We start from the raw sequence: 19627 nt of genomic DNA on the forward strand, positions 1-19627 counted from the left end.
AGCACTAACTACCATTGTTATGAGACACAGATGGGCACTGGATTTAAAGATAAAACATGTGGTTTTGAATCCTGGCTTGTTACTATTTTTGTGACAGGTGTTGTTGAAGATGCTGAATGCCTCAGGCATCAGTTTACTTATCTGTAAAAAATGAAGCTATTGGGTTGCACAATATCTAATCTAAGGAATTTAGGGCTACATGGGACCCTGAAACAAAAATTGCAGAGTGCCTGATCCAGTTAAACTTGCAAGATTGTCCAGGTGGTGGCAGCAACTCTTAGTGCTTCAGTAACTTTCCGCTAGTTAAAATGTGCCATCAACCACAGACTACTTTTGTACTCTTTTGAGTTTTATAATGAATATGTTATAATGGGAAATCCTGTTTTGACATAGATTGAGGTAGTTGACCTCTGAAGTGTCTTATCCAACTCTTAAAAATTCAGTGATTTCATATGGTTAAATATAAGTATGTCCTAGCCAACTGTATTGTGAATGTATAGTCTTTTCATTTATAACTGTAGTGTACAATTCCTGTCCACTTAAGCAGTCTTGTCTAATATGACTTTTTGGTTTAGTAATTATAAATCATAATGTGTTTTTTAAAAAATTTTATATATATATAGCTTTTTATTTATAAATATAGGCATAGGTTATTTTTCAGCATTGACAATTGCAAATCCTTTTGTTCCAACTTTGCCTCCTTCCCCCCACCCTTTCCCCAAATGGCAGGTTGAACAATACATGTTAAATATGTTAACGTATAAGTTAAATAAAATATAAGTATAAATGTCCAAACAGTTATTTTGCTGTGTAAAAAGAGATGGACTTTGAAATAGTGTACAATTAGCCTGTGACGGAAATCAAAAATGCAGGCAGACAAAAATAGAGGGATTGGGAATTCTATGTAGTGGTTCATAGTCATCTCCCAGAATTCTTTCTCTGGGTGTAGCTGATTCAGTTCATTACTGCTCTATTGGAACTGATTTGGTTCATCTCATTGTTGAAGTGAGCCATGTCCATCAGAATTGATCAACATATAGTATTATTGTTGAAGTAAATAATGATCTTCTGGTGCTGCTCATTTCACTCAGCATCAGTTCATGTAAGTCTCTCCAGGCCTTTCTGAAATCATCCTGCTGGTCTTTTCTTACAGAACAATAATTTTCCATAATATTCATATACCACAATTTATTTAGCCATTCTCCAATTGATGGGCATCCACTCAGTTTCCAGTTTCTGGCTACTACAAAGAGGGCTATCAAAACATTTTGCACATACAGGTCCCCTTTCCCTTTTTAAAAATCTTTTTGGGATATAAGTCCAGTAGTAGCACTGCTGAGTCAAAGGGCATGCACAGTTTTGATAATTCCAAATTGCTCTCCAAAATAACTGGATATATTCACAATTCCACCAACAATGTATCAGTGTCCCAATTTTCCCATATCCCCTCCAATATTCCATATTATCTTTCCCTGTCATTCTAGTCAATCTGACAGGTATGTAGTGGTATCTCAGAGTTGTCTTAATTTACATTTCTCTGATTAATAATGACATGGAGCATATTTTCATATGGCTAGAAATAGTTTCAATTTCTTCATCTGAAATTGTTCATATCCTTTGACCATTTATCAATTGGAGAATGGCTCAATTTCTTATAAATTAGAGTCAATTCTCTATATATTTTGGAAATGAGGCCTTTATCAGAACCTTTGACTGTAAAAATGTTTTCCCAGTTTATTGCTTTCCTTCTAATCTTATCTGCATTAGTTTTGTTAGTACAAAACCTTTTCAATTTGATATAATCAAAATTTTCTATTTTGTGATTAATAATGATCTCTAGTTCTTCTTTGGTCATAAATTCCTTCCTCTTCCATAGGTCTGAGAGGTAAACTATCCTATGCTCTTCCAATTTATTTATAATCTCATTCTTTATGCCTAGGTCATGAACCCATTTTGACCTTATCTTGGTGTACGGTGTTAAGTGTGGGTCAATGCCTAGTTTCTGCCATATTAATTTACAATTTTCCCAGCAATTTTTGTCAAACAGTGAGTTCTTATCCCAAAAGCTGGAGTCTTTGGGTTTGTCAAACACTAGATTATTAAAGTTATTGGCTGTTTTTTCCTTTGAACCTAACCTATTCCATTGATCAACTAGTCTATTTCTTAGCCAATACCAAATGGTTTTGGTAACTGCTGCTTTATAATACAATTTTAGATCTGGTACAGCTAGGCCACCTTCATTTGAGTTTTTTTTCCTCAATTTCCTTGAAATTCTTGACCTTTTGTTTTTTCCACATGAACTTTGTTGTTATTTTTTCCTAGGTCATTAAAATAGTTTTTTGGGAGTCTGATTGGTATAGCGCTAAATAAATAGATTAGTTTAGGTAGTATTGTCATCTTTATTATATTTGCTTACCCAATCCAAGAGCATTTAATATTTTTCCAATTGGTTGTAATGTGTGTGTTTTTTTTTTTTTTAATACGTTGCTGATTTGGGAAATTTTATTTTTGTTAGCTGCTTCCTAGTCTTTGATTCCTGTGCTATTTGTTACCATGAATTGCTCTAAAGGGGAGAGAAAGGTAGCAAGACTTGAAGCTTATAGATAAGGAGAGTAGATTTAGTAATTTAGTAAAATAACATTTTTAAGATTCATTGGAAGCCCTCACTTTCCACTTTTAATATTTTCTGGATCCCAGTGCAACATTCAGGCTTCCATGTACAATTCCACATTTGTATTTATATTGTATTTCACAGTCATATCTGTCCATCACATTTTTTAAAACACCTTATTTTGCATTTAAATCATTACTGATAACATCCTGGATCCTATTTGAATCCTTACTGTGGTTTTTTGTTTTGTTTTGTTTTGAGTATGTAACTTCTTCAGAAGTCATAGTTTCTCATGCTATATATATATATTATCTTTAAAACTATAAGCTTTAGCTTAGAGAATAATTTTGTCAAAATAGATGCACTTTGGTACAACTAGGGATCATTGGGGATGCTGCATAAATTCCCAAATGCAATTCATTGCATTTTTTTCTCAATTCTATAGCAGGTCTTTACTCTCTTTATTGCTGGACTTAGCTATATGTATTGATGGACCAAATCTAAACGTCATAAGTTATACACATTTTTTGCCCTGAATAGATTTTTTCTGAATGGATTTTTAAACTAATTTCCTTTGGGCAAGGTTCTTATTGAGGAAGCCTTATAATGTGGAGGTTTGATGCCATCAGCATAAAGTCATATGCAAACAGGAAATCTGAGAAAATATCGCCATCCATCCATGGTAGAAGTTTTTAAACTTTTTGTCATGTCTTAAACCCCTTTGGTCAGATGAAGCCTACAGACCCCTTTCACAAAGTAATAGTTTTAAGTGCATTAAATAAATAAGCTTACAACAGTAATCAGAAAAAATTTTTTTAGTCCCTGGACCCCAGATTATGAATTCTCAATCTGTAGAGACTGTATAAAATACATTCCATTTTACTGGTTAACATTTTTGAGTATGTCACCCTATTTTATACCTTGCTTCATATTAATTGGAGCATCACTGAACATAATACTGATTGTCATTATCAAAAAATCTTGCTGATCTTTCATGGGAGACAGTTTACTAGAGAACCTTATGTCTTTCTCTACCATAGTAAATATTTTTTTTTAACTTGATAATCCACAAAAATTTCACCTCACAGGATCTTGTTGTATTCCTTATATATCTTAGCTGTGCTACTGTGAAGATGTTTGATAGATTTGTTTTTTTAAATTTCAGTCAGTATAATAGAAAATTAGGCGACATATTAATTTACTATAGAGAATCACATAGCAAAGTTTACATAACAGACCAAATACAGAGAGAGTCATGTAGCAAAATTGCACATAGTAGATGAATTGAAGTGTTCTTTGAAAGCAGACTGGAACTACTTATTTTGTGTTTATGTTCCCTGTGGAAGAAAAGTGAAGGCAGGAATTTGCCTACAAGCCACTAGATTTTAACAGCTATACTGGGGCAGGAACACACCTGATAGTTCCAGGGTAGAAAAGAGGGATTATGGTCAGATTCCTAGAAGGATTTCTGAAAATAGCTGCACAAAACCTTTGAAGCTTGGGACAGTGCACCCTCCACTCTGAAAACAGAGCCCTGATCTATCAAGAGTCAGAAGCGGAATAATAGGCTAGAAAAATGAGCAGAAAACAAAATACATTTCTGATCACTGAAAGTTGTTATGGTGACAAAAAGAATCAAAACACACACTCAGAAGATAAAAAAAGTCAAAATGAGAATTGAGTTCAGGCCATGGAAGAGCTCAAAAGGGACATTGAAAATCAAGGAGAGAGATGAGGAAAAATTAGGGAAAGAATTGAGGAGTACAAAAGGAAATGCAAAAAGCTAATAAGGAGAAGAATGCCTTAAAAAGCAAAAGTAACCATTTGGGAAAGAAGGTACAAAAATTCACTGAGAAAAATAATTCCTTAAGAAATAGAATTTGAGCATATGGAAGCTAATGACTTCATGAGAAATCAAGATACAATAAAGCAAAACAACAACAAAAAAAGAAAAATAGAGGAAAATTGTGAAATATCTCATTGGAACAACAAATGACCTTGAAAATAGATCCAGGAGAGAGAATTATTTATTTATTTTGTGCTGAGGCAATTGAGGTTAAATGACTTGCCCAGCGTCACATATCTAGGAAGTGTTAAGTACCTAAGGTCAAATTTGAACTCAGATCCTCTCGACTTCAGCACTGGTACTCGATCCACTGCACTACCTAGGTGCCCCAGGAAAGAGAATTTAAAAATTATTGCTCTACCTGAAAATCCCGATCATAAAAAGAGCCTGGACATCATCTTTCAAGAAATTATCTTTTTTTTTTTTTTTTAAGTTATAAACTTCATTCTTATTACTTGAGCCCCAGGGGTCACAAGTATTGTGTTCATCTAAATCTGAAAGGATAGATAAGCTTCTTTTTTTTTTTTTTTTTTTTTTTGTTAATAATTTTTTTATTGACAGAACCCATGCCAGGGTAATTTTTTTTTTTTACAGCATTATCTCTTGCATTCACTTCTGTTCCGATTTTTCCCCTCCCTCCCTCCACCCCCTCCCCTAGATGGCAAGCAGTCCTTTACATGTTGAATAGGTTACAGTATATCCTAGATACAATATATGTGTGCAAACCAAACAGTTTTCTTGTTGCACAGGGAGAATTGAATTCAGAAGGTAGAAATAACCCGGGAAGAAAAGCAAAAATGCAAGCAGTTTATATTCATTTCCCAGTGTTCTTTCTTTGGGTGTAGCTGCTTCTGTCCATCTTTGATCTGAATTAACTCTCTTTATCGAAGAGATCCACTTCCATCAGAATATATCCTCAAACAGTATTGTTGTTGAGGTATATAATGATCTCCTGGTTCTGCTCGTTTCACTTAGCATCAGTTCATGTAAGTCTCACCAGTCCTCTCTGTATTCATCCTGCTGGTCATTCCTTACAGAACAATAATATTCCATAACATTTATATACCACAATTTACTCAACCATTCTCCAATTGATGGGCATCCTTTCATTTTCCAGCTTCTAGCCACTACTTTCAAGAAATTATCAAGGAAAACTGCTGATATTCTAAAACCAGAGGATAACAAAGAAATTGAAAGAATAAACCAATTATCTCCTGAAAGAGATCCCAAAATAAAAACTCCCAAGAATATTATAGGCAAATTCCAGACGTTACAGGTTAAAGAGAAATTATTGCAAGCATTCAGAAAGAAACAATTCAAGTATAGTGACGCTATAGTCAGGATAGCACAATATCTAGCAGCTTTTACACTAAAAGGACCAGAAGGCTTAGAATATGATCTTTGGGAGAACAGTTGAGTTAGGATTGCAACCAAGAATCATCTACTTAGCAAAACTGAGTATGATCCTTCAAAGAAAGGGTAGTTTTCAAGCATTTATGACGAAAAAACCAGCGTTAAATGCAAAATTTGATTTTCAAATACAGACTCTGGAGAAGCATAAGGAGGGAATCAGGAAAGTGATCTGTTTACATTCCTATGCAGGAGGATGATACTTGCATTTCATTATAATGTTCTTATTATTATGGTAGTTAGAATTAGTATGTATTGACAGGACATGAGTATGAGTTGATTATGAAGGGAATATCTTTTTTTTTTTCTTTTTAGTGATGAAATTAAGGGGTAAGAGAGAAATGTGCTGAGAAAAAGGCACAGAGAAAAGTAGAATGGTAAAAATTATCTGCCATAAAACAAGAGACAAGGAAAAAGTTTTTTACAGTGGAGGAAAGAATGTGAGGAGAGAATAGGTGAATCTTATTCTCATCCGAATTGGTTCTAATAGAAAATAACATATTCAACATAGAAATTTTTCTTACTCTAAGGGAAAATAGGAGGGAAATGGGACATGGGAAAGGGGGAGGGTGATAAAAAAGAGGGCATATTGGCAGAGGGAGTGCTCAGTAACAAAACACTTTTGAGGAGAGATAGGATAAAAGGAGAGAGAATAAATGGGAAATACAAAAAGGAATAATAATTGTAACAAAATTTTAGAAGCAAGTTTCTCTGATGGAATATTATTGGTTTCTGGGAAATGATGACCAGGATGCTCCTAGGGGGGGAAAAAAATCCTGGAAAGTCCTCCATGAACAAAGTAAAATATACTGTATATAAAGTAATAACACTGCTCTGGGATGGCAGCTGTGAGTGACTGTTACTCTTGGTAAGACAACCATCCACAATTACTTTGAAGGACTTATGGAAAAAAAAAAAATCGTATCCATACCCAGAGAAGGAACTGATTATGTCTGAATGCAGATCAAAGCATTCTCTATTTCTCTATGTATTTTTAAGGTATTTTTTCTTGAGGGTTTTATTTTCATTAGGGTGGAAAATCTATGTTTTCACAATTTAACTTTTTTAGAAATGTTTTACATAACTTCACATGTGTTTTCTTAATTGTGAGTGTGGGTATAAGAGAACCTGGAACTCAAAAATCCTAAAAAAAAAAAAAAAAAAAAAAAATGTAAAAAAATAGTTTTGAGTGTAATAGAGAAATGTTAAGTTGAAAGACCAAAAAAATTATATGTTTTTATATTTTTTAATATTTTATATATTATTTATATATTATATTTTACTTATCTAAGAACATTAAAAAAGTGAGCAAAAATATATGTTACATTCAATATGTTAACTTTCCAAACTATCCTGCTTGTTCATGCTTCTTTCTGTTTTCTGTACATTTAAAAAAAATTATTTCAGTGACCTTTTAAAGTGTCAATTTATATTGATCTTTCCCTTCCTCTAAAAATCTTTCCCAGTTAAAACTTTGTGTCTCTTCCCGCACCTTGAGTTCATCACTTCTGTCAAGAATTGAGTAACATGCTTTATCTTTATCTCCTCTCAACATGTTACTTGCTTTTATTAGAATTGTCTCTCAAAAATTTTTTCCTCTATAAGTTTATTGTCCTTGTATAACTTGTTCTTCTGGTGCTGTTCACTTCACGGTACATCAATTTGTACTTCCCAGAATTCTTTGTTATTGTCTTTTACCATTTTTAAACATTTCACTACACTCATATACTACAACTTGTTAAGCTGTTAAGTCAGTTCTTGGTTATTTCCTTAATTTTCAATTTTTTAAAAAATCTTTTAATCCTTGCTTTGGGATCAGGAATTTTGTTTTGTTTTTTCCCACTTCCTCCCTTCTTCTCTAATCCCCATTATTAAGTTTGAAATTTGATGTATTTTTATATTAAATCCTTCTGGATTTGGTTCAGATAAGAGTAAGATTCATCTTATGTACATTGCCCCCCATTCCTTCCTCCATATTTGTATACTCCCAAGTTATGAGGAAAACATTCCATTCCCTTCCTCCTTTGTATACATGTTCCTTTTATCCCACCTTTCCCCTCTTAAAACTTTCAGAACCAAATTACTTCCAGGGTCCTCTTTTTCTGATTTAATTCTTTCAATATCCTTTGAAATGATTAAAGTTTACTTGTTTCCTCTTTTCCAATTTTTAGCAATATCACTATTTTAATTGGACAAATGAATTTACTTTTCTAGTTTTCTCATGACCTTGCCTTATTTATTTATTTATTATTTTAATTATTTATTTATTTTTGCAATTTTTTCAGATCAACAATCCTCATTTAGTTGAATTCACCATTGCTTTTTACTATCGTTTCTTGATATTTGAACACCATCTAGATATTTACAGTATTATTTTCTTTGATGTGGAAGCTTCAGATTTTGAATCTTAACATTCTTGGGATTTTTTCCTTTTGTCTTTTTAATCTCAATTTTGCGGTGGTTATACATTAAATCTGAGCAATGACTTTTTGAAACTGTTGAGACTTTTTCTTTAATCATAGTTATTAAAGAGTTTGATGAATCTTTTGTTTAAAAAAAAAAACAATTTTTCTTGATATTTTTTATTTCTCATCATTTATCCCAAGTTATGTCTCCCTTCTTCCCAAAGAACCAGTGCTACACACCAAAAAAAGTTCTTTTACAGAAAAAAGAAACCAACACTGATCAATATATTTTAAAAAGTCTGAAAATGGAACATCCATGAACCTTCCATCGGAGAACCTGTTTTTGAGAGTCTGATTTAGGTGTTTTCTTGCAAAGCTTTGCTGGTTTTAGAAATGATGTTGCTTATAAAGTACTATCATTTTCTTTTTTTTTTTTTTTTATTATGGCTTTTTATTTACAAGATATATGCATGGGTAATTTTTCAGCATTGATAGTTGCAAAACCTTTTGTTCAAATTTTTCCCCTCCTTCTCCTCCCTCCCTCCCCTAGATGGCAGGTAGACCAATACATGTTAAATATGTTAAAGTATATGCTAAATATAATATATGTATACATGTCCATACAGTTATTTTGCTACATAAGAAGAATCGGACTTTGAAATAGTAGTATTATCATTTTCTGTACAGATGAGTTTGTATTCTATACCTTGACTGTCATGTTTCTCTATTTGGCAAGAAGATGAGATAGTTTGCTGGGGAGGGTGGCTTAGGGGATCTCTTTCTCCCTTCTCTTTGTGATAACTAATTTAATGTGTCAAGTTTCTCAAGGACTTGAAGATAGTATTGTAACTCATCTTTATATTATAGTTTTCTTCCAAGCACCCTGTAAGATAATTAACACAAATACTTTTCAGATGAGGAAACTGAAAATTCTGGGTGTTTTAAATAATTTGCCCATGGTCTCAAAGCTTATGTATAAAACAGGATTTCAATCCATGTCTCCTAATTTTACATCTGTTCAATTGTCTTTCATTCAGTATCAGGGAAGGCTTCAGAAAGGAGACATTTTATTTTTTAAAATCATTTCCATATTTGTCTTTTTTAAAGTAAATTATATGTTTCCAATTGCATATAGTTTTCATCATTTAAAAAAAAGATCTTAAATTAAAAATTTTTTCTTCTTCCCACCCCCTTCTCCACAATGGCAAGCCATGTGATATAAGTTGTACATGTACAGTTGATATAGTACACGTGTGCAATCATGTTTCCATATTAGTTATGTTGATGACACCTAATCATAGGATGTCTGGGTATAGGATAAGTCTCTAGAGACATGTATTTGACCTTAGTCTCTAGGGACTTGAAATGAATGCTCAGTGATTCTTGTATTGCTTCCATGTGCTATCTTTCCTCCCAGAAAACTTTCTATACAAGAGCCTATGTGGGCTGAGGCATCTGAATTATCTGCCAGCCTTTGGCAAACTCTTTTCTTTTTTTAATGTTGCACTATACTTTCCAAGATGGTTTTCATTGTCCTTCCCTGTGCCTATTCATGTTGAAATCACCTAGTATTAAGGAATAAGCTGATTTGATTGGAGGATTTGTTGAATTCTTTTTAGAAATGTCTCTGCTTCTTCATTTTTTTAATACCAGATATTCAGAAGCTGTAGTACCTTTAAGTTGGTCTTTTCTTGCTGTCTGTCATGAGTATAGCAAGGCAAGATGAACAAATATTCCCATGAAATGGAAAAATAGTAAAGCAATTCCACCTTTATTCATTTCTGAGAGGAATTTATGAGCTGCCTTTCCATTTAGCTACAACTTTTTAGTTTTCTGGTTTCCTTTATAATAAAAACATTGGTATTGAAATGATTTGATGTAAGTTTAGAATATTCCTATGGTGTAGGAAATGAGTTGGTGGATTTAGAGAAATGTTTTTAGAAAAACATGAAAATACTTGGTCACATAAAGGATATGTCAGAAAAACAGAAGACAAACAAGTGATAAGTGTAATGATGATTTTATGTTGATATATATATGCAACCACATATATATCCAATCTTAATTGTAGCCTGCTTGGAGTAGGTGGTGGGAGGGGGGAAGGAGAAAAAAAGAATAAAATGAAAAGTGCCCAGCAGAGAACAAAAGAAAATCTACAGGGAAGCAAAGACAGACATCTTCGTTTAATCTATAGTATTATATTCACTTTCTTGAAATGGAAATGTATTGTTTCATATTTTGAATCTTCTCATGTTCTATGCATGTAGCAACGTTTTAAATGTTATTTTTTAAAGAAATTATTCAGTTCAATTCATTTAATGTATCAACCTGATAATCACTGACTACAGCTTGCATTTGGGGTACTGATAATTACCCATGAAAACTGATCTTCGGTAATGTCTTCACTTTTTTCCTGCCATTCCTCTATTGTCATTATAGAGGCAGAAGGGGGAGACCAAAGAACTGTGAGACATTTTTTATTTTTATCTCTCTCATACTTTGTTATAATCAGCATTTTGATCTTGAGTGCTTTTATTAAGCTTATTCTTAAAACCCTTGTCGCCTGATACAATTTGTCAGAGTTTGTCTGGTAACATAGATTTTACTTTTTTTTTCAATATAATTATTTGCCTTTATAACTCTGTGTGTTCTGTTTATGTATTTTTTTAAAACAAAAACTTTTATTTTAAAAACATATGCAAAAATAGTTTTCAACATTCATCCTTGCAAAACGTTATGTTCCCCATTTTTTCTCCCTCCCCTATATAGCAAGTAATCCAATATATGTTAAACATATGTAGTTCTAATTATTATGCACAAGAAAAATCAGATCAAAAAGAAAAAAAGTGAGAAAGAAAACAAGCAAGCAAACAACACCAAAGGTGAAAATACTATGTTGTGATCCATATTCACTCCCCATGGTCCTCTTTCTGGAGCCCAGATTTTAGAATTCATTGTCAACTTCATGCACAGTCATGAGACTATACTGAGTAACACTTCTCTAAAGGATGTCAGTTTCCTTAAATAGATTAGTTGATTTAAGACATTGTTCCTCCTCTTCATATCTGTCCCTCAGCACATTAAACAAGAACAAATGTCAGAAAAGAAAGGAAGGAAACAAGGATTTATTAAGTCCCTCTTATATGTCAGGCACTGTGCTAAATGCTAGAGATAAATATAAGCAGAAAGACACCATCTTCCCTCAAGAAACTAGAATTTTATCAAGGGAGGACAAGAAATAAAAGGGAGCTGAATAGTGGTAGGACCACAGGAAAACTGAACTCTAAAAGGTGAGGAAAAGGCTTGGAAGAAAATGAAATTAGTTCAGCCTGGCCCCTTACACAAAAAGGGTCTCCTAGAGGAATGCCACAATGCTTTATAGAGAATGGGCAGGGAATAGGAAATTGTAAGCTGAGAAAACAGAAATTAACTGATTGTTTTATATTAAGGCCTTGCCTCAGAAGAGTAAAATTATGAGGTCCTATATGTATTTATATATTTACTTGTCCCCTAGCTATGTCAGTAATAGATGTTTCATTCATTACATTTGTAAGCCTAGTATCTAGGCTTAGATCTAGCAGATCTAGCAATGTATAGGTGCTTAAAATATGCTGAGAGAGAAAGATGGATCACTATGGAAACATTTTAACCATCAAAACAAATCAATAGTTTCTATTGCTAACTATTTTTGTTGTCCATTTTGACTGAGCTCTTAAACATAGACTATTGTTATAATCTTCCCTACCTCTAATTTCTGTTCCTGTAAAAAAGATTCCCAAACCTTTAATGGTAATACCAAAAGGAAAGAGCCTGCTGTTTGCTGTTATTATGCTTTCAGTTTTTATTGACCAGCCTCAACCTTTGTTGAGGGATTGTCGGGATAGATAAAATGTGATCATTTGGATTGGCTAATAACAATATTTATATAGAGCTTTTAAGTTTCCGAAGAGCTTTACAAATATCTCATGTTAAGCTGTTATTACTCCTGTTTTATAGTGATACTACATATATATTTTTGTTTACATGGAATCTTTCTTTCTTCGATCTTATTGGGTTCTATGCTTAGTTGTGGGGTCTCTGGGGATAGGTTTTTTCCAAATTCCAAATTGTTTTTAAAAATGAATTGGTCATTTTATACTTCACTTTAAAAAACATATATATACTCCTTCAAGTTGACTAACTTCACTTTTATCCTCTCTTCATCTTTTTTCTGAAGTGATATGTACTGTGGTATGTTTTTTTTATTGCTCTTATTAAAACTGATGAGGAACCTTGAGAAAAGCTGGGTTGTGATGTCATATCTGTTAAGTAGAAATTACAATTTCTTATTTTATAATAAAAATTCATTAATTCAGCCACCATTTGCTAGTTATTAGTGATCATTAGAAAGGGGCTAAATGTTAAAAGATACCTATTTGCATTCTTTATTTATAAAGAAAGAATGCTCCAAGCAGATAGAAATAAGATTGCCAAGAGTGTTTTAAAAGTAAGGTTGACCTTTGATTTTGTACAATTAATAGAAGATTAGGACATAAAATGGCTGAACAATCTAAACTGTGTTCTCAGGTTCCCTCATTAATATTTCAAGATTTGCAGTACAAGATTAAATGAAACTGTTGAAATTCAGTCCTGCACCTAGAATGTACCTTGCCCATCCCTACACTGTACAAACTATAAATATAATAGGAAGAGAGACTCATAAGATTGTGTCTTGGAGGAAGCATTTATAAGAGTTTCTTATGTCATTCAGAATGGCTGTCATACAACCATAAAATTTAAGACATCACCTATTTTATTATTTCTGTAGCATTCTGTAATCAGCCTCTGTTTGAATACTTTAGGTAACCATAAGTTTACCATGTCCATAGACAGTCCGTTGTGTTTTTCACTTAGCCAATAGCCATTTATTAATTGCAAAGCACTGTGCTGAGTATTGGGTGGAGTGAAGACAGAATCAAGATCTGCTCTTTATTCAAATAGTTTTATATAGTTTTATAAATATTCTCTTTGACAAGAGAATAGGGAGAAACATGGTAAATGTCATAAACATTTGTACTCTATTGAAAGCGAACTTGTTCAGTTATTTCAAAAATAGGACCTTTTCCCCACTCAATCTCTTAAAGCCTCTCTGAAGCTTGACTTTTCCACAGAGTTCTTGCCCATATTTCCCATATCTGAACTCTTAATAGCACCACAGAATTGAACATGATCTAGTTCCCAGTTACATTTACATTGTTTGCTGATGCCCTTCATCACTGAATAGCTACTAAATGTCATGCCATGCCAAAATGTATAATGTGGTAGAAAAACATTAATTTTAGAGTTTTGAATTCTAGTTCTATTTTAAAAAGTAGAAGTGGGAATGGCTTCTCAAAGAAAAGCTGAGGAGAGAGGAGAGCTCTAGGCATGGGGACAGCCAGGGAAAAATATTCAGAGTCCAGAGAATGGAGTGCATTGTGTAAGAAACAGCAAAGCTGCCAGTGTCCCTGGATCACAGACTGTTCTCTTTTATAATTGGCTTTCTTATTGATGAGACTAAAGTAAAACCTTTTTGATTATTCAAAAATAATAGTTAAGTGTGTCTTGGGAAATGGTATGTGTTATATTCAAAAATGAATATTCAGCAAGTACAGATTGCTCCCTAAGTTATACACATCACTCTGAATCCTGCCCTCTGGTTCTTTGAATACAGATATTGTTTTTAACTATTTAAACAACTGTTTCAATTTAGTTTTCCTTTGTAATCCTGTACATTTTAGTGTATTTAAAAACAGAAGAGCTTTATAGGCTTCAAACTACTCATGGGATCTATGACAAACAAAAAATGATAAAATGTTTTATACTGTGGCAGCCCTTGGGTGAAATTTGTTTCATTCTCATTTAATTTATTATTAGCCATATATAGTGACTTTCTCGGTTACAGATTTCCTTAATGATGTGTTTTCTGCCACTTCTGCTATACAAATTAAAACAACTAACATAACAAATAAACACAATTAGAACCACCTTATACCTACCATCTGTCTTTGCCCTTTGGATTTCCTGCAATTTGATTCACTGAAAATAATGGTATCCTGTGATTCACAGCAATAGAGGAACATTGAGAGAATGTTCACTGAAAGTAGTTCAATATTTTCCACATACAAGTCAGAAAGATGGTGTGGGGTGTGTTTATATTTACATGATACCTTGAATGATCAACAAGCAATTATTAAGTATCTATTATATACCATGTACTCTGCTAACATGAGACATTTCATAGTAAATTACATTTTGAAAGTTACCGTGATATATTTACCTTTCAATTCAAATAAGTTTTTATTCATTTTTATCATTCCTGTTATCCTTAAAGTTTTCATTGTTCTCTTTTCCCCCAAGGATCCCACAATTTCATTTTTACTATCATCCACCAATAGTGAGAACATGATTATAGATGGGTCCTCTTGAGGTCTTGTACAAGTCAGATTTTGAAGGAAAACATGATCTCTATATTCAGATAAATATATCAGTTGGCTTTGTATGTTACTTTCAGTTTTATCAGGTTAATTTTTTTCAAAGAAAGAAAAATAGAAAATTGGCTTATAGTGAATGACTTTTCTGGAAATTTTTTATCTTTAGGTAAGGATTGATGAGTATGATTATTCTAAGCCACTTGAGGGTCAACAAAAGAGACCATTTGAAGAACACTGGAGAAAGCATACACTTTCTTATGTGGATATCAAGACTGGAAAGGTATGTGATAATTTACTCTGCTGATGTCCCTTTCCCTTTATTCCTTTTGAATACTTTTTAATTTATATTCTCTAACATCAATTCAACATTAGGATACCTAATAAGTATTTATACACATACAAACACATATATATCAAACTGGGCAAGGATCTGGAATATAATTCTTGGTCTTTTTAAAAATTATTGCCTACTTATCAGTTCTATTTAAGGGAGAAATAAAAATATACTTGTTTCTTTAGAACTGTATTTATAGTAAAGCAGTAAAAACAAGTGACTTAGTTACAGTTTCTATCAACCCAGTAGCTCCTCTAATGAGTTTTTCTACATCTTAGTGAAATACTTTTAACTTTCTGTCAGGTTTGAATTTTTATACATAAAGCACATGTGGTTAGACATAATTGGCAGATAATTATGCTATGTGAAGGAAAATAACTATGCTAGTTCCACATGATTCTTATATAGCTTATTAACTGTATAGATTAAAATACTTTTAAAATTTTGGGAAAAAAAATATTGAGAATAAATTCTTGTCAAAAGAGAACTGCTATTCACATTTACCTACACTTTAAAGTTTGCCAAATATTTCCTTCTTGGTCCATAGGACCCATGTTATCTGATGAGAAAACTTAGGTTTACAAAGTTTAAGTAACTCACTCATTTGTCTAGGTGGGATTCTGGCCCAGAGCTTATGAATCATTACTCTTCTCATCCCAGTGAGCTAGAGGAGATAAAATACTGTTTAAAAATTTACTTGTGGATTTATTGAGTAGTGTAGGATAACAAAACAGAAAGCATGGTATTTAAAACTCATGGATTTAAGCCCTGGGCCTGCCACTAACCAGTTGTGGAACCTTAAGCAGCTCTCTTTATCTTTTGAGAATGCCATTTCTTCACAGGTAGAATGAGGAACTAAATGACCCTAGATTCTTTGTAGTATCAGTATTCTGAATATTTAATATATTAAGGAAACTTTTAGGTATGTTTTCTTATGAATATTGTGATTATAATATAGATATATATATATATGCACACATATAATGAAAATTGTCCTAAGCATCTCTAGTGCGTGCTTACAGTACCAGGCACATAATCAGTGCTTAAGAGAGGTTTATTGATTGCATATCAACAACATTATATCTTATCCATTAAGCATATATTAAGCTGAATTTTTTATTCACTGCCAACAATTTAAGGAAGATTAAAAGCGCAGTTACATTTCAGTGTGTTTGGGTATAAGTTGCCAGAATTTTAAATTGATTCAGTACATTACATGTTCTTCATGCATATCAAAACTCCTCTAAACCTTAATACAAGGCTTCTGAAGTTTTTTCCACTTGTGATCCCTTTTTGCCTGAGAAATTTTTATACAACTCTGGGTAAATAGTTATATAAACTAGAACACAGAACATTTACTGATAATAGTAATAATTTTGCTAGCCCCACATTCAGTTATGTTTAAGTTTAAAGTTTAAGATGCCTTTGCCTTAATAAATGGCCCTCATGAGTTGGGGAGGAGACTCTCCAAAAATTGATGGGCCATTCATGATGCAGGTCCATTGTCTTTTTTCACAACTCAGCAAAAATAGTTGTAAAAGAATGTTAAGTATTTTCATTACTTTAGACTCCTATAACATACAGTTCAGTTGAATACAGAAAAAATTCAATGTTGAAGAGTAGTTTTGTGGGGAAAATTATATTAACAGTCTGTGAGAGCTGAATGGAATTACTGGTCATTATTGGTCAATCAGTAGATACATCTTTTGTGTTCCATGTAACTGAGAATTCTGTAAAATTCAAGTAAAAATTACTTGAGGATTAGTAACTGAAAGATCTCTTTTTAGAAAATTAAAATTTTTTTTTAATGAAATCATTTTGATTTGGAGCATAAGCTAATATCTCCCTTTTTCTTTTTTTAGGTTTCTTTGGAATATAGACCTGTAATCGACAAAACTTTAAATGAAGCTGACTGTGCCACAGTTCCACCTGCTATTCGCTCTTATTAATTTTCTAGATTAGTTGGTGTAATTTATGTATAATAATGCCTCAGAGTGTCTGGTATATATATGTAGCATAATGATCTTTTTAAAATTCTGTTATTTGTAAGGGATAAAAAACCAGTATTCATGTGATTGACTCAAATTATCATCTGATAGCTAGTGACTCACTTGTAAACTGAAACTAGGAAAAAAACCTTCCTATGCTTTATTTTTTGAAGCAATAAAACCAGGCATGTTTCTTAAGTAAAATATATTAAGTGTCCTTGCATTTGTTAATCTTTCAGAGACTGCTCAAAATAATCTTGCATGTCTCCTATTAGCATATTTTTCTGTTCAATATATAGTGACAGTATGATAATATTATATATTGCAAATTTTATATTAAATTCAGAATATGCAGCAATGTTAAATTTTAAATAAAAATGACTCTTCCTGCAACATTCATTACTTTCTTATACTAAGTTAATTGTTTTGTTAAAGGTAAAGACAAGTGTCCCAAGTCAATAAGCTTTGGTACTTCTAACTGCCAAGCCTTGATACTTGGGCTCAAAGAATTATTTCTATGATTGCCTTCTTTCACAAACTGCTACTTTAGTCATTCCTCACAGGATCCAACTCCATCCCTCTGAGAAAACTAACAGAGTATCTATGTTGAGAATACACAAACTTTTCTGACTTTTGCATTTTTTTCCTCCAGTTCAAAGGAGGTAACTTTCCACTTTTAAGGAAGAGAAAAAACATATCCTTTGGCAATAAATTTTTCCAGCCATATCTTCTGGCTATATAAATTACTTGAAATCTAAAGAGCTGGGGTTTTTCAACTTAATGCCACCAAAGCTTGGGATTTATTTGGGTGTATTTGTTGGGCTAGAGTAGGGAATATGACAAAGGCAGAAGAAAAACTAAGCTCCAGGATGGCAGGATATGTTGACAGTCATAGAGAAGCAAATGGAATGCTTCTTGCAAGTGTTTCCCAAAGATTATCTGGATCCCTTTAACTTGAAACAGTATCTACCAACTACAGTTTTAAGAGTCTTAAATTGTAACAGGAGATTGTTTTACTTAATATTAGTATTGAAAAGAGCCCTGGATTTGGAGAGGATCTCTTGAGTCTTGACTTCTTTACTATAAATCCCTTGGCAAGTCACTAAATATTCAGTCCCTGTTTGTTTTCTTCTAATATTAATCTAACAACAAAATTGGGAGGAAAGTGCTTTGTAAATGCATTTTTTTGTGTATTTTCAAGTGGCACAAAGATTTAAAGTGTCTTTGCTATCAAATACCTGAGGTTTATATTGTAATATTCAACATTAAAAGTCCAGGGATATAGCTAATCTGTCAGCATAGTAATTGTATTTATGTAACAATTTCCTTGGCAAAGATATCTGCAAAGGGTAGATGTCATCTGAGCACTCCAGGAGAACATAGTGAAGGTAACAAAAATTTACTTTTGAAGAGTGGTTCAAAAACGGCTCCTTATGCCGAGAAACACCAATATAGACCAGCTTGCCATGCTATACTCAGCTAATGATCATGGTTCATTTTTGGCAAAATTGTCAAGCAGCCTGTATGAAAAAGTTATAAGTGGCAAGTAGAGAGTGACTATAACCAGAAAGTATAGTTACTTCACAATGTGGGGAACATTTTTGCTCTTACAAGACATACCTACACACAATCAATAAGCACTTTTGAGTGTCATCTGCAAACGTAAAAGACATTCTTAGAAAGAAGTCCATTTGGAAAACTATATATTTGGTTCTCTTAAGGAAAACAAAAACAACAAAATATACTCACTTTTACAATCTACTTAATTCTTAAAAGTCAAAATTCTAGAGATATATCTTGAATAACTAGCCCTTTTTGCAATGTAGCTTTTTCCCTAAATTAACTGTAACCCTTGGTAATCTTGCCTAGATTTTAACTAAAAGCTAATCTAGGTATTAAAAGGTTGAGATTTTTTTTTCAATTTCCTAAGCAGCAGCTTTTGAACTAGGATGGTACGATGTTGAGGTATGATATCCATTAAGAGAAAGGCATTCCTCTGTGATGAAGCCCCTGCTTTCAATAACTTCAATATCTCCTCTTTTGGCACTAATAACCATGAGTTAGTATGTTATTTGGCAAAAAAGGGCCACAGGGAATTGGGCATTGGCCTAATGATAAAAGTGCTGGATTCCATTGGGTGGAGTTTGAATCTTAGATCTCCCATTTAACTCCTTTCTGTGACGCTGGAAAATTTGGAAAGATCAGATTAGATGGGCACTAAAGACTTTTCTCCAGCACAGAATTCTGTGATCCTGTAAGAATGGGGATTTCAATTAGTGTGACATTTCCAAATTGTTCTGCATTTGTATGATCCTTTAGCACTCTCCCTCCTTCATTTTCAACTTTTAATCTTTCAGAAGGTCCTAAAAAATTATTTTGCATGTCCACTATTGGGGATCTTTGAAATTTGACATTTTTAAATGTTTTTTTAATCTTTATAACTTTGTTTTTACATCACCTTTATTTCCCTACCCTTTACTTTGCAAGCTATGCCATAAGGTAATAAGAAATAAAAGGTTCATTAAAATTAGCCAACAGATCAATGACACTATATGTTGTCTTCCAACACTTATATTCTTAA

At 32.7% G+C, this 19627-nt stretch overlaps 1 protein-coding gene across 2 annotated transcripts in view; it reads left to right on the forward strand.

Moving 5' to 3' along the window:
- The window catches only part of SDHA (succinate dehydrogenase complex flavoprotein subunit A), a 46995-nt gene extending 29550 nt beyond the window's left edge, over positions 1 to 17445 (forward strand). For both annotated transcript variants that reach the window (XM_051969775.1, XM_051969774.1), the window contains exons 14-15: positions 14891 to 15004; positions 16921 to 17445. In XM_051969775.1, coding sequence (XP_051825735.1) covers positions 14891 to 15004; positions 16921 to 17007 — 201 coding nt within the window. In that variant the 3' untranslated portion in view covers positions 17008 to 17445. The remainder of the gene's footprint in view (positions 1 to 14890; positions 15005 to 16920) is intronic.
- Positions 17446 to 19627: the final 2182 nt, after the last annotated feature.

The sequence above is a fragment of the Antechinus flavipes genome, chromosome 1, assembly GCF_016432865.1.
Source record: "Antechinus flavipes isolate AdamAnt ecotype Samford, QLD, Australia chromosome 1, AdamAnt_v2, whole genome shotgun sequence".
NCBI classification, from domain to species: Eukaryota; Metazoa; Chordata; class Mammalia; order Dasyuromorphia; family Dasyuridae; genus Antechinus; species Antechinus flavipes.